The sequence below is a fragment of the Pecten maximus genome, chromosome 15 (assembly GCF_902652985.1).
Source record: "Pecten maximus chromosome 15, xPecMax1.1, whole genome shotgun sequence".
Lineage (NCBI taxonomy): Eukaryota > Metazoa > Mollusca > Bivalvia > Pectinida > Pectinidae > Pecten > Pecten maximus.
This window is the reverse complement of record NC_047029.1, coordinates 7,403,951-7,419,815: the sequence shown is the minus strand read 5'-3', so window position 1 is coordinate 7,419,815 and position 15,865 is coordinate 7,403,951. Positions and strand designations below refer to the sequence as shown.

Sequence of the window (15,865 nt, the reverse complement as noted above, 5' to 3'; positions counted from 1 at the left end):
GTTGTTTGTTGTTTGTCTTATTAACCCTCGGTTGTTGGATGGTGTTTGTAGTTTGTCTTATTAACCTCGGTGTTGGATGTTGTTTGTATGTTTCGTCTCATTTAGACATCGGCGTTGGATTTTGTGTGTATGTTTGTATCATTAGCCCTCGGAGTTGTCTTTTGTTTGTATGTTTTGTCCTTATTAACCCTCGGCGTTGTCTTTTGTTTGTGTGTTTGTCTCATTAACCCTCGGCGTTGTCTGTTGTTTGTGTGTTTGTCTCATTAGCCCTCGGCGTTGTCTTTTGTTTGTGTGTTTGTCTCATTAACCCTCGGCGTTGTCTGTTGTTTGTGTGTTTGTCTCATTAGCCCTCGGCGTTGTCTTTTGTTTGTGTGCTTGTCTCATTAGCCCTCGGCGTTGTCTTTTGTTTGTGTGTTTGTCTCATTAGCCCTCGGCGTTGTCTTTTGTTTGTGTGTTTGTCTTATTAACCCTCGGCGTTGTCTTTTGTTTGTGTGTTTGTCTCATTAGCCCTCGGCGTTGTCTGTTGTTTGTGTGTTTGTCTCATTAGCCCTCGGCGTTGTCTTTTGTTTGTGTGCTTGTCTCATTAGCCCTCGGCGTTGTCTTTTGTTTGTGTGTTTGTCTTATTAACCCTCGGTGTTGGATGTTGTTTGTGTGTTTGTCTCATTAACCCTCGGTGTTGGATGTTGTTTGTGTGTTTGTCTCATTAGCCCTCGGCGTTGTCTTTTGTTTGTGTGCTTGTCTCATTAGCCCTCGGCGTTGTCTTTTGTTTGTATGTTTGTCTTATTAACCCTCGGTGTTGGATGTTGTTTGTGTGTTTGTCTTATTAACCCTCGGTGTTGAATATTGTTTGTGTGTTTGTCTTATTAACCCTCGGTGTTGAATATTGTTTGTGTGTTTGTCTCATTAGCCCTCGTCGTTAACTTTTGTTTGTGTGTTTGTCTTATTAACCCTCGGTGTTGGATGTTGTTTGTGTGTTTGTCTTATTAACCCTCGGTGTTGGCTGTTGTTTGTGTGTTTGTCTTATTAACCCTCGGTGTTGGATGTTGTTTGTGTGTTTGTCTTATTAACCCTCGGTGTTGGATGTTGTTTGTGTGTTTGTCTTATTAACCCTCGGTGTTGAATGTTGTTTGTATGTTTGTCTTATTAACCCTCGGTGTTGGATGTTGTTTGTGTGTTTGTCTTATTAACCCTCGGTGTTGGATGTTGTTTGTATGTTTGTCTTATTAACCCTCGGTGTTGGATGTTGTTTGTATGTTTGTCTTATTAACCCTCGGTGTTGAATGTTGTTTGTGTGTTTGTCTCATTAACCCTCGGTGTTGGATGTTGTTTGTGTGTTTGTCTTATTAACCCTCGGTGTTGGATGTTGTTTGTGTGTTTGTCTTATTAACCCTCGGTGTTGAATGTTGTTTGTGTGTTTGTCTCATTAACCCTCGGTGTTGGATGTTGTTTGTATGTTTGTCTCATTAGCCCTCGGCGTTGTCTTTTGTTTGTGTGTTTGTCTCATTAGCCCTCGGCGTTGTCTTTTGTTTGTGTGTTTGTCTTATTAACCCTCGGCGTTGTCTTTTGTTTGTGTGTTTGTCTCATTAGCCCTCGGCGTTGTCTGTTGTTTGTGTGTTTGTCTCATTAACCCTCGGCGTTGTCTTTTGTTTGTGTGTTTGTCTCATTAGCCCTCGGCGTTGTCTTTTGTTTGTGTGCTTGTCTCATTAGCCCTCGGCGTTGTCTTTTGTTTGTGTGTTTGTCTCATTAGCCCTCGGCGTTGTCTTTTGTTTGTGTGTTTGTCTCATTAGACCTCGGCGTTGTCTTTTGTTTGTGTGTTTGTCTCATTAGACCTCGGCGTTGGATGTTGTTTGTGTGTTTGTCTCATTAGACCTCGGCGTTGTCTTTTGTTTGTGTGTTTGTCTCATTAGACCTCGGCGTTGTCTTTTGTTTGTGTGCTTGTCTTATTAGCCCTCGGTGTTGGCTGTTTGTGTGTTTGTCTCATTAGCCCTCGGCGTTGTCTTTTGTTTGTGTGTTTGTCTCATTAGACCTCGGCGTTGTCTTTTGTTTGTATGTTTGTCTCATTAGCCCTCGGCGTTGTCTTTTGTGTGTGTGTTTGTCTCATTAGACCTCGGCGTTGTCTTTTGTTTGTGTGTTTGTCTCATTAACCCTCGGCGTTGTCTGTTGTTTGTGTGTTTGTCTCATTAACCCTCGGCGTTGTCTGTTGTTTGTGTGTTTGTCTCATTAGCCCTCGGCGTTGTCTTTTGTTTGTATGTTTGTCTCATTAGCCCCTGGATGTTGTCTTTTGTTTGTGTGCTTGTCTCATTAGCCCTCGGCGTTGTCTTTTGTTTGTGTGTTTGTCTCATTAGCCCTCGGCGTTGTCTTTTGTTTGTGTGTTTGTCTTATTAACCCTCGGCGTTGTCTTTTGTTTGTGTGTTTGTCTCATTAGCCCTCGGCGTTGTCTGTTGTTTGTGTGTTTGTCTCATTAGCCCTCGGCGTTGTCTTTTGTTTGTGTGCTTGTCTCATTAGCCCTCGGCGTTGTCTTTTGTTTGTGTGCTTGTCTCATTAGCCCTCGGCGTTGTCTTTTGTTTGTGTGCTTGTCTCATTAGCCCTCGGCGTTGTCTTTTGTTTGTGTGCTTGTCTCATTAACCCTCGGTGTTGAATGTTGTTTGTGTGCTTGTCTCATTAGCCCTCGTCGTTAACTTTTGTTTGTGTGTTTGTCTTATTAACCCTCGGTGTTGAATATTGTTTGTGTGTTTGTCTTATTAACCCTCGGTGTTGAATGTTGTTTGTGTGTTTGTCTCATTAGACCTCGGCGTTGTCTTTTGTTTGTGTGTTTGTCTTATTAACCCTCGGCGTTGAATATTGTTTGTGTGTTTGTCTTATTAACCCTCGGTGTTGGATGTTGTTTGTGTGTTTGTCTTATTAACCCTCGGTGTTGAATATTGTTTGTGTGTTTGTCTTATTAACCCTCGGTGTTGGATGTTGTTTGTGTGTTTGTCTTATTAACCCTCGGTGTTGAATATTGTTTGTGTGTTTGTCTTATTAACCCTCGGTGTTGGATGTTGTTTGTGTGTTTGTCTTATTAACCCTCGGTGTTGGATGTTGTTTGTGTGTTTGTCTCATTAACCCTCGGCGTTGTCTGTTGTTTGTGTGTTTGTCTTATTAACCCTCGGTGTTGAATATTGTTTGTGTGTTTGTCTTATTAACCCTCGGTGTTGTCTGTTGTTTGTGTGTTTGTCTTATTAACCCTCGGTGTTGTCTGTTGTTTGTGTGCTTGTCTCATTAGCCCTCGTCGTTAACTTTTGTTTGTGTGTTTGTCTTATTAACCCTCGGTGTTGAATATTGTTTGTGTGTTTGTCTTATTAACCCTCGGTGTTGGATGTTGTTTGTGTGTTTGTCTCATTAGCCCTCGGCGTTGTCTTTTGTTTGTGTGTTTGTCTTATTAACCCTCGGCGTTGTCTGTTGTTTGTGTGTTTGTCTTATTAACCCTCGGCGTTGTCTGTTGTTTGTGTGTTTGTCTTATTAACCCTCGGTGTTGAATATTGTTTGTGTGTTTGTCTCATTAGCCCTCGTCGTTAACTTTTGTTTGTGTGTTTGTCTTATTAACCCTCGGTGTTGAATATTGTTTGTGTGTTTGTCTCATTAACCCTCGGTGTTGAATGTTGTTTGTGTGTTGGTCTCATTAGCCCTCGTCGTTAACTTTTGTTTGTGTGTTTGTCTTATTAACCCTCGGTGTTGAATATTGTTTGTGTGTTTGTCTTATTAACCCTCGGTGTTGAATATTGTTTGTGTGTTTGTCTCATTAGCCCTCGTCGTTAACTTTTGTTTGTGTGTTTGTCTTATTAACCCTCGGTGTTGGATGTTGTTTGTGTGTTTGTCTTATTAACCCTCGTCGTTAACTTTTGTTTGTGTGTTTGTCTTATTAACCCTCGGTGTTGGATGTTGTTTGTGTGTTTGTCTCATTAACCCTCGGTGTTGGATGTTGTTTGTATGTTTGTCTTATTAACCCTCGGTGTTGGATGTTGTTTGTGTGTTTGTCTCATTAGCCCTCGGCGTTGTCTTTTGTTTGTGTGTTTGTCTCATTAGACCTCGGCGTTGTCTTTTGTTTGTGTGCTTGTCTTATTAGCCCTCGGCGTTGTCTGTTGTTTGTGTGTTTGTCTCATTAGACCTCGGCGTTGTCTTTTGTTTGTGTGTTTGTCTTATTAACCCTCGGCGTTGTCTTTTGTTTGTGTGTTTGTCTCATTAGCCCTCGTCGTTAACTTTTGTTTGTGTGTTTGTCTCATTAGCCCTCGGCGTTGTCTTTTGTTTGTGTGTTTGTCTCATTAACCCTCGGTGTTGTCTTTTGTGTGTGTGTTTGTCTCATTAGACCTCGGCGTTGTCTTTTGTTTGTGTGTTTGTCTCATTAGACCTCGGTGTTGGCTGTTTGTGTGTTTGTCTCATTAGACCTCGGCGTTGTCTTTTGTTTGTGTGTTTGTCTCATTAGCCCTCGGCGTTGTCTTTTGTTTGTGTGTTTGTCTTATTAACCCTCGGTGTTGGATGTTGTTTGTGTGTTTGTCTTATTAACCCTCGTCGTTAACTTTTGTTTGTGTGTTTGTCTCATTAGACCTCGGCGTTGTCTTTTGTTTGTGTGTTTGTCTTATTAACCCTCGGTGTTGGATGTTGTTTGTGTGTTTGTCTCATTAACCCTCGGTGTTGGATGTTGTTTGTATGTTTGTCTTATTAACCCTCGGTGTTGGATGTTGTTTGTGTGTTTGTCTCATTAGCCCTCGGCGTTGTCTTTTGTTTGTGTGTTTGTCTCATTAGACCTCGGCGTTGTCTTTTGTTTGTGTGTTTGTCTCATTAGACCTCGGCGTTGTCTTTTGTTTGTGTGCTTGTCTTATTAGCCCTCGGCGTTGTCTGTTGTTTGTGTGTTTGTCTCATTAGACCTCGGCGTTGTCTTTTGTTTGTGTGTTTGTCTTATTAACCCTCGGCGTTGTCTTTTGTTTGTGTGTTTGTCTCATTAGCCCTCGTCGTTAACTTTTGTTTGTATGTTTGTCTCATTAGACCTCGGCGTTGTCTTTTGTTTGTGTGTTTGTCTCATTAGCCCTCGGCGTTGTCTTTTGTGTGTGTTTGTCTCATTAGCCCTCGGCGTTGTCTTTTGTTTGTATGTTTGTCTCATTAGCCCTCGGCGTTGTCTTTTGTTTGTGTGTTTGTCTCATTAGCCCTCGGCGTTGTCTTTTGTTTGTGTGTTTGTCTCATTAACCCTCGGTGTTGGATGTTGTTTGTGTGTTTGTCTCATTAGACCTCGGCGTTGTCTTTTGTTTGTATGTTTGTCTCATTAGCCCTCGGTGTTGGTTGTTTGTGTGTTTGTCTCATTAGACCTCGGCGTTGTCTTTTGTTTGTATGTTTGTCTCATTAGCCCTCGGCGTTGTCTTTTGTTTGTGTGTTTGTCTCATAGCCCTCGGCGTTGTCTTTTGTTTGTATGTTTGTCTCATTAGCCCTCGGCGTTGTCTTTTGTTTGTGTGTTTGTCTCATTAGACCTCGGCGTTGTCTTTTGTTTGTATGTTTGTCTCATTAGCCCTCGACGTTGTCTTTTGTTTGTGTGTTTGTCTCATTGGACCTCGGTGTTGTCTTTTGTTTGTGTGTTTGTCTCATTAGACCTCGGCGTTGTCTTTTGTTTGTCTGTGTGTCTCATTAGACCTCGGCGTTGTCTTTTGTTTGTGTGTGTGTCTCATTGGACCTCGGTGTTGTCTTTTGTTTGTGTGTTTGTCTTATTAACCCTCGATGTTGTCTGTTGTTTGTGTGCTTGTCTCATTAGCCCTCGTCGTTAACTTTTGTTTGTGTGTTTGTCTTATTAACCCTCGGTGTTGGATGTTTTTTGTGTGTTTGTCTTATTAACCCTTGTCGTTAACTTTTGTTTGTGTGTTTGTCTCATTAACCCTCGGCGTTACCTTTTGTTTGTGTGTTTGTCTTATTAACCCTCGGTGTTGTCTTTTGTTTGTGTGTTTGTCTCATTAGCCCTCGGCGTTACCTTTTGTGTGTGTGTTTGTCTCATTAACCCTCGGCGTTGTCTTTTGTTTGTGTGTTTGTCTCATTAGACCTCGGCGTTGTCTTTTGTTTGTATGTTTGTCTCATTAACCCTCGGTGTTGTCTTTTGTTTGTGTGTTTGTCTCATTAACCCTCGGCGTTGTCTTTTGTTTGTATGTTTGTCTCATTAACCCTCGGTGTTGTCTTTTGTTTGTGTGTTTGTCTTATTAACCCTCGGCGTTGTCTTTTGTTTGTGTGTTTGTCTTATTAACCCTCGGCGTTAACTTTTGTTTGTATGTTTGTCTTATTAACCCTCGGTGTTGGATGTTGTTTGTGTGTTTGTCTTATTAACCCTCGGTGTTGGATGTTGTTTGTATGTTTGTCTCATTAACCCTCGGTGTTGTCTTTTGTTTGTGTGTTTGTCTTATTAACCCTCGGCGTTGTCTTTTGTTTGTGTGTTTGTCTTATTAACCCTCGGCGTTAACTTTTGTTTGTATGTTTGTCTTATTAACCCTCGGTGTTGGATGTTGTTTGTATGTTTGTCTTATTAACCCTCGGTGTTGGATGTTGTTTGTGTGTTTGTCTCATTAACCCTCGGCGTTGTCTTTTGTTTGTGTGTTTGTCTCATTAGCCCTCGGTGTCGCATGTTGTTCGTGTCTCGTTAGACATGGGTGTTGTCCTTTCTTTCGTTATTTTCTGACAGCATCGTTTGTTTGATTGTCTTTGGTCTTTTTATCACCTTGAAAGATAATTGGATAATGCAATACTTTAATTAAATTTTGAACATGTAATTATGGATTTGGATAAAGCTTTCAAAGAATGTGAAATACGCGTGTATTCTGAACCGGTGCCACTAATATTCAGACTTTAAATTGCAATCCTGCTACATTCCATCCTCTGTGTATATATTTTGGCCCCTCTCCCTGTTCTAATTGATTTCACTTTACGCCTCTTTGTATTGGTAGACAATCCCTTTGTACATCGATCCCTTACTTTTCAAACGCTTGTTTTCCTCGTCCAGTAAATATCGACCACAACCTAACCCTGTCTTATATAAATCAGGCCCTTCATCTGTATATCATACAAATCTGGCCCTCCAACTGCATATATCTGTTTGGCTCTCCTTCTGTATTTTGAAGACCCTTTGTATGATCGACCGACTCTACGTGTGTTTTAATGTCAATCCGACAAGTTTACTGTAAGTACACTTTATAATTACAGATAACAACAGCCTTCCTGTAGAAATCGACCTGCTATATAATTTTTATTTATTATGCATGTTTTATCTTTATGACGATAAAGTCGATATCACCCTCTCGATTCACTTTAACCTGTAATATACTGCACTAAATGAAAATTTATTTTGCTTCAACTACTCACATCAATAGCGATATCGCTTGAAAGTCGACATGAAAGTCGACATAAAAAGCCATATATTGAGCCAAAGTCACGACGAACCTATACAAAATAGGCATATTGAATTGTATTGTAAATAACAAAGGCCCATTCGTATCTATTAATACAGCTGGGTCTGGGATTGAATAGTGAGTGTAAGACAAGTATGTTTAAAAAGTACCCAGATATACTTAATGGCCGATATTGACATTTTATTATGATTTAATGCAGATAAAAATTACGCTTTTGTATTTAATTCTTGGTTGAATATAGAAAAACACAATGTTATTGAGGAAAACTGTTAAAAATGTTGATAAAATCCTATACCGGGTTTAGTACTTTTAATAAGAACATTTTTTCGGGGAGTGCTGTAGAATTAAGTTATAACACTACTGGGAGTATCTACATGATAAAACTCCGTTAAGACCGTACAAATATCACCCATTCACAAAGAGAAGTTAGAGTTCTTATGTGTAATAGTGATAATTATGTTATTATATTGTCATTGTGCATCGATGCTGTTAAATTACTCTCTTTTATATACAGGTTGTACTGGAAATATGTTTCTGAATAGTGTACTATCCAGTTAAAATACGGGCCCGTTAAAGGTGATACTTCTGGAAACAGAAACTTTATCAAATATTTTCTTCTTACGTCTTGGTATATTAGAGTTGTAAATATTTTGACCTTGTGTTCTGTCCTTGTACGTTTGAGTTGTAATATATTTTGACCTTGTGTTCTGTCCTTGTACGTTAGAGTTGTAATATATTTTGACCTTGTGTTCTGTCCTTGTACGTTAGAGTTGTAATATATTTTGACCTTGTCTTCTGTCCTTGTACGTTTGAGTTGTAATATATTTTGACCTTGTGTTCGGTCTTTGCATATAAGAGTTGTAATATATTTTGACCTTGTAATCGGTCTTTGCATATAAGAGTTGTAATATATGTTGACCTTGTGTCTCAGTTCTTGTATATTTGAGATGTAATATATTTTGTTCTAGTTGGTTTACTTTTTAATATATACTTAACTTTCGTTGGGGATTTAGTGCACTTAGGATTTTATCCCTAAGTATATAGATATTTACATTTTGTCCATCTGTGATGACCATGTGCCCTACTATTGCATTGTTGAAGCCGTAATTTTCATTTCAACATATTTTATTGTATAACATTTATACCAATGGGTTAGACAGCAGGCTAGGCCTACATAAGTCGTAATGTTTTAAGCTTGAAAGATTACGCAACATGTACATCCTATACGTAAGGAAATAATCTGACCTAATGACCGGAGACCTGTGCTATATATAGATATCGTGCAGCAGGTGTTATATCCAACTATATATAAACATAATCACGAGGTATTGTATTGTAGCTATATATAGCTTAGATATGAAAAATAAATATTCTCATTGATAAAGGGTACGTATTGTGTGTGAACTATTAATAGATTGGAATGAAAAACAAATATACTTATTGATAAGGGGTACATACTGTATGATCATATATGGATTGTATACACCCGCCATGTTGTGTATGTTGACTCTCTTTGGCATTCCCAGGAGATATATTTGAATAAATCAAAGAACAAATATCGGACTACTGTTGGAGGTAGTCGTTCCCACGTGAAGTAGCTAACCACAATATCCTAAAGCAAGTTAATAATCACACACTTATACAAAACAACGATTTCTCTTAGTTGAAAATCTTGTAAAGTCAATACGATAGTTTTAACTAAAGGATATAACCGGCTGATATTAATCTGCACAGGTTTGGTGCTATTATATGACTGCAATGTCACACTTCATGATCGTACGTATCGACTAATGTGGCGTTTTCTCTAAATCGCTGAAGGGAGGTATTAGAGAAACCAAAACTTAATGGAACGCTATTGGGTTCTACTGTTTCCGGTATCGCCTTCTCCATGAAGTGTCCAGCTTTGCTACGATGTAGATCTAAACATCCATTATTATAATAAAATTACCTGGTGAGTGCCATGTTATCATATCCAGTCCACCTTCATTATCAAAATAATGAATTATAAAGGATACATTTCATTCCTTTCCCCTTCAATTACATGTACCTCATTTTGTATACATTCTTTGCACTAATTTGTTTTGTTTGGGAAGTACTGCACTGCTTTATACACTTTCATGTACACATGTCGTAAAATGTATCAAAAACAAAGATTTTTGAGAAAAAACGGAAGTTTGATAGCATTATCGTAACAAGAAAAAAACATTGGACATAATCACCGTCTTTGATCTCTAGCTGCCTCATCAAATACAATCTACAGGGGTAACGTATGGTACCATTGGTAGTTTCATGTCGTCCGCATGTGACCTTGGCATTTGCGAGGACGTTAAAAACGTCATTTCTGTTTGATATATTAATTAGAAGTATTGTCTTTACCATACTAATTGTGATATTGATGTGTGCAACACAACGCTGTGCGATTACCAACATAGTGCATATTTATTCGCGAATATTTCCACGTTTACAATTCGGCATTGCTTTCGATTAGAATAACAATATTATTGATAAAATAAAACCTTGGATTGTAAGAAATTTTATATGATGGCGAATGATGCTCATTTCATCTGTAAAAAAATGTCTTTGAAGTATCCCAGGAACCTCAGAATTGTATACATAAATGAATAAAACATGCCACAAGTAATTCTCAAAAGGTTCGACACCTCGGCACCGGATGTATAACACTAATCTTCCGTCACACCCCGGATTTCAGAGCTCTTCCATAATTTGGCATTTTCGTCAGAGGATGTTTTACTGCCTTCAGACACTGGAACACTATATTTTGAAAGTGTTATGTCACATGGACAATATATCGTGTTTGCAATCAAACATAAACTTCTGACAACGTTATTAAACTCGCTCTGTATCCTGTCAGCCCAGATGTACACAAACCTTTATTCCGAGGGTTGCATCGTGACCTATAAAAGCTCGGTGATGTACTTTTGTGTTGTAGATGTTACATGAAATGGTTAGTCTGCTCATTTCAAACTCATCGCTAACGTAAACAATCATTGAGATGTTAAATGTGTCCTGTATAAATATTTAAAAACAAAAAGGACATCTGCTTTCAGTATCTTTTGGTGTTATGCAATGTTTAACTGTGGCCAGACTTGTGTTTACTTTGTGGCGTTTTGATGTAATTGCTCTATTTACAAAGTACACAGTTACGATACTTTGATAACACTCATGGCTAGTTATAAATAGACAAGTTCCTCTTATGTTGTGATAGAGCTTTGTAAATCATTATTAAAATGGTTGTGGAGTCAATTCCACTACCATAGTGATGACCACCATATCATCAATATATATATAATTAGAACATGTCTCGCGCTATTACGGATTTCAATTGGTGATTTGTTATGTTGACAGAAATAAATAATGGGTTTGGTAAAGCAAATATACATATGTTCACATTTTACAGTAGATTTAATGAACACTCGTGCTTGTATTATACCTACGTTGACAAATTAAACAAGTGCGTCTAAATTTGATTATAAATTAAATAAGTCCCCACCGAAATATGACGTGTTGTCACACCTATTTATTGATAATTCATATTTGAGAATTAAGAAATAGTCATACTATTCCCAAATTCAATGTTTATAACATAACACTAAATGTTATACTCAGCTACCCAACATTCATTCATCATTGATAATAATAGCAAGGTAGATTAAAGTACATTTAACCTGGTTGTAAGGTTTCAAGTAGGACACCGAGACATCAGGTAAAAATTCTGAGTGGTGTGCTAAAAGTACCTTCACAACTAAGGCAAAACACATACAGCATTTCTAGTTCTACTAACTGGTGGAAACAGTCAATATGTGGCAACCGATTCTAAGTTGATCTGTTGTGTTCCAATGATAATATCAGAACATTCAATATTTTCATAAGGATCGGGTGTAGATATTTGAACAACACTTGACATAAAACTACTAAGAAATCTATTACTTACTGACATATATTACCTTAATATTGTACAGGTTAGACACAAACAAGTCCTTAGTATCCGCGAGACCAGTTACAGCATTGAACGGAAGAACGACAGGACGAATATTGACTCATTCATCGTTATTTACCAGAAAAAGTTTGAATTAGAATTTGTGTGATCTCGGTGATTTTTGTCTTGTGTCTGTCTCCCTCTGGGTATCATTTGAAGTGATAATGTATTTTCTACTCATTATAATGTGAATGTCCATCCTACCACTATCAATCATTACATTTATCTTACCACAATTAAGTAAGACGCGTTACTAACCAAAGCTAATGGAACATGGCGCGTTACTAACCAATCCAATGAAACATGGTGCGTTACTAACCAAATCTAATGGAACATGGTGCGTTACTTACCAAAGCCAATGAAACATGGCGCGTTACTAACCGGAGCTAATGAAACATGGCGCGTTACTAACCAAAGCCAATGAAACAAGGTGCGTTACTAACCGGAGCTAATGAAACATGGCGCATTACTTACCAAAGCTAATGAAACATGGCGCGTTACTAACCAAAGCTAATGAAACATGGTGCTAATTACTAACTCTAGTTATATGTGGTGTTTAACTTCATGTACTACAAATAGATATGTTGCGTTACTAATTACTAACAGCTCCTAAACATGGTGCTAATTACTAACTCTAGTTATATGTGGTGTTTAACTTCATGTACTACAAATAGATATGTTGTGTTACTAATTACTAACAGCTCCTTAACATGGTGCTAATTACTAACCATACTTATAATTGTTCTGTTACTAATCACAAATATACACTAATATGTAGCCACTGTTAAATACGGCGCGTTAATAATTAACCACAGTTATATATGGTGCGCAACTAATTTAAATTAATCAAGGCGCGTAATAAACCACTGTTAAATACGGCGCGTTGCTAACCATGTTAAAACAACGCGTTACTAACAAAATGTACTCGTGATGTAGCTACTGTTTAACACGATAGTTTACTAACCACAGTTAATAAAACATGACGCATACTAACCACAGTTAATAAAACATGACGTATACTAACCACAGATAATAAAACATGACGTATACTAACCACAGTTAATAAAACATGACGTATACTAACCACAGTTAATAAAACATGACGTATACTAACCACAGTTAATAAAACATGACGTATACTAACCACAGTTAATAAAACATGACGCATACTAACTACATTTAAACATATCACTGTCCTTATATTCTGGATATCTCAATTGTGATAAACCACTTAGTTATAATCTACTGCTTTGTTTTGTCTGTTTCAGATGTAAATGATGGGCGTTGTACACGTTTTCACTGCAAGGAGCATACGGATATGGTGCATGGCCTGGTATATCTCATACATAATGTCTAGTGCAGAAGGGGTACGTATTGTAATGTTCAATCACTATCGTCGTCGATGTCGTCGTCGTCGTCGTCGTTTTCATCAATTCTTTACTTTTAATGAAATTTGACTAGGTATAGAAGCATGGTCATTTAAAAAAAAAATCAACGTTAAATGAAAATGTAAATGTATCAATCACATTTCATTGTTAACTACTGATCCACAGATAACAATTCCTATATTTAAAGAGTAAATTGAAATCTATTACAAAAATGAACCAATCGTAGATAGTAGTACGTGGTATCTTCAAACTGTTATCATGCATGACTTAAGAGCCCTGTGACATTGAAGTTCCTTAGCAAGCATACTTTTTTTAATTTATAGACGGTTGTTACCATTTCCCTGGCCGATCAGAATCGGCTCATGTTGGAGGCCGAGCTGGCGTGTCTAAACAAGAGTATGAATACGCCAAAACCGACAATTGGTGAGTTCTAACAAAGACGAGGGGTCTAAAGTGACGTAAACGTTTAACCAAATATTACATTCAACAGAACAAATCCTTATAACAAGATTAATTATATACGCTTGAATTTACAAGGTATGGTGAATATCCTAGATATAGTGTATGTACTCGATTCTGGACAAAACGGTAGAATTATAAGTCACCTACCATTGAAATCAGAGGGTATTATAGGCAGCCTCTCTGTCAGTCAGTCAGTCAGTCCGTCAGTCAGTCCGTCCTCTCAGTTTTCCACACTTTTTTTTAGCCATGCTTCAATGTATGTTGATGAATGTTGATATGTAATTTCAGTATAAGTAGCTACACATCAATTTCGAGTTTCAGAGTTTTGGGGTCAAGGTCAAGGTCACTGCTGCTTCAGCAGTACCCAGCATGCTTATTTTCTGTCATAAGAACCTCTTCTGTTCACGGTTGATATAAATAAACGGTGGTAAAATACAATGTCAGGATCGATAGTGTACTTGAGCGGGAGAATTGATGTATGTACATGTACATTTATTTAGCGATTCTTTCCTATGTCCTCGATTCTGGACAAAACGGTAGAATAATTTTCTAACATGAGAACCTCTTCTGTTCATGATTAATATAAATAAATAGTAACTGGAATCTTTAAGAGGCCTTTTGGAGTCCGCCTGAAAGAAAACAACAAGTTAGAGAGATACGTAAACAAAAACCGTTGTTCGAACTCAAAATAGAAAATAAATTGGGAGGATATAAACAAAGTAAATAGCAATATAAACTCATACAAGGAGACCACACTAGATGTTCTGGAAATGGCAAAAAGCTTATGCTTCTTCAACGATATAATATAGGCGTATTTTAAATTCAAGAAATTAATCGTCTTCGAAGTGATAACAGGAAACGGGATAAATCAAAGGACAAGGCGAACTGCTTCATTGTTTGTTCCATCAACATCCATGTCTGGTAAACGCCTTCTACCTTCTGTAAAGACTACAGGCTCGGTATGTAGGTATGTTACCATCAAGAAAAGAGAAAGTATTATTTCTTGAAATAGCGTATCTTAATTTCGCTATATGTTGTCGACATGGTAATTTGAAGCTTACGTATAGCTTGAAAATAATGTGACCTAGGAGAACTGATGATTGTAATTATTCTGGCCCCTAGGTACCTACTGTAGCCTCGCTTGGGACACGATATCGTGCTGGCCGTACACGCGGGCTGGAGAGACGGTCTATCAGACCTGCCCGAGTTATGTCAATCTATTCGACAGTGCTGGTAAGTTAACCAACGACAGTTCACTATGTTAATTGATATAATGCCATGTGCAGGGATAAAGTCTTAATTTCGGACTTTAAGTGCTGTGGGAAATTCGACATAGACACATCATATTCGGGGTGAATACTTTTGAATATTACTTACACTTTAATGCGTAATACGTCATGTGTTTCTAACACACAATTTAAAATATTTCCTCATATTACGTTCAAACAAAGACATTTTTACCCGTGAGGATTTAAACCTCATTTTGTTAAATTGTATAACTGTAATCGACTTGAACCTGAAACTTTTTGAATTAATAGAACCTCACTTCAAACAGAAAACCCATCAAGCAATGCTGTTGTAGTTTTATTTTTAAATTTGTAAACGCAATCTACTGAAATACGATACATAACTTAAATTTTGGGACAGAATAGGAAATAATGTAACGTATTCACGTGACTGTTGTGGAACTTGTGTTGAAAACGTTTGTTGTATCATGTAATGCTTACTATATTTGTGCGACAATTGAGGAATTTAGTTGGATCGATCGCAAAACAATTGATGCTAGAGGCATAGATATTTGCAGGAAAATATCTTTGGTGCAAAATAGAGTTCGTTTGATGCTAGATACAAAAACGCAAACTGAGCGTATGTTAAAATATCGCCATAGTTTACTGAACATCCCCGTTGTATTGCAGTACTTCAAAGTATTGTGGGATCAACACGTTGTTGTATTATAAAAATAATGTCTGTATCAATCGCGAAAAGTATATTGAATTTATATATTTTCCCCGCTTCCTAAAATGATGAATGTTGTACATGAGCGAGGTTGTGAGGTGAATCCTTTCTCTTATTACTATTGGTATCATTTCATCCAGCGTCCGCCTCTCGAACGTGTACGGGGGCGGGGACGTGGTACATACACCCTGTTCACAACGCCACGTGGTCCGACTACACCAAGTGTATCCACAAAGATGGTGGACATCCCCTCATAGCCGTGAGTACCTTGAGTTGTTACGTTGTTACCGAAATGGACATAGGTAGTTAGGATTGTTATCAGTACCTCAATAATTAGGGTAGTTACCGAAATGGACGTAGGTAATTAGCTTTGTAATTAGTACCTCAATAATTAGGGTAGCTACCGAAATGGACATAGGTAGTTAGCTTTGTAATTAGTACCTCAATAATTAGGGTAGTTAGCATTGTAATTAGTACCTCAATAATTAGGGTAGTTACCAAAACGGGCATGGGTAGTTAGGATTGTTATCAGTACCTTAATAATTAGGGTAGCTACCGAAATGGACATAGGTAGTTAGCTTTGTAATTAGTACCTCAATAATTAGGGTAGCTAGGATTGTAATTAGTACCTCAATAATTAGGGTAGTTAG

The 15,865-nt window shown here is 37.8% G+C and overlaps 1 protein-coding gene across 2 annotated transcripts in view; it reads left to right on the top strand.

The window, feature by feature from the left end:
* Positions 1 to 15,865, top strand: part of LOC117343918 (secretin receptor-like) — a 34,864-nt gene that overhangs the window by 4,897 nt on the left and 14,102 nt on the right. For both annotated transcript variants that reach the window (XM_033906478.1, XM_033906477.1), the window contains exons 2-5: positions 12,678 to 12,776; positions 13,121 to 13,220; positions 14,382 to 14,492; positions 15,356 to 15,474. In XM_033906478.1, the coding sequence (XP_033762369.1) occupies positions 12,684 to 12,776; positions 13,121 to 13,220; positions 14,382 to 14,492; positions 15,356 to 15,474 (423 nt within the window). In that variant the 5' untranslated portion in view covers positions 12,678 to 12,683. The remainder of the gene's footprint in view (positions 1 to 12,677; positions 12,777 to 13,120; positions 13,221 to 14,381; positions 14,493 to 15,355; positions 15,475 to 15,865) is intronic.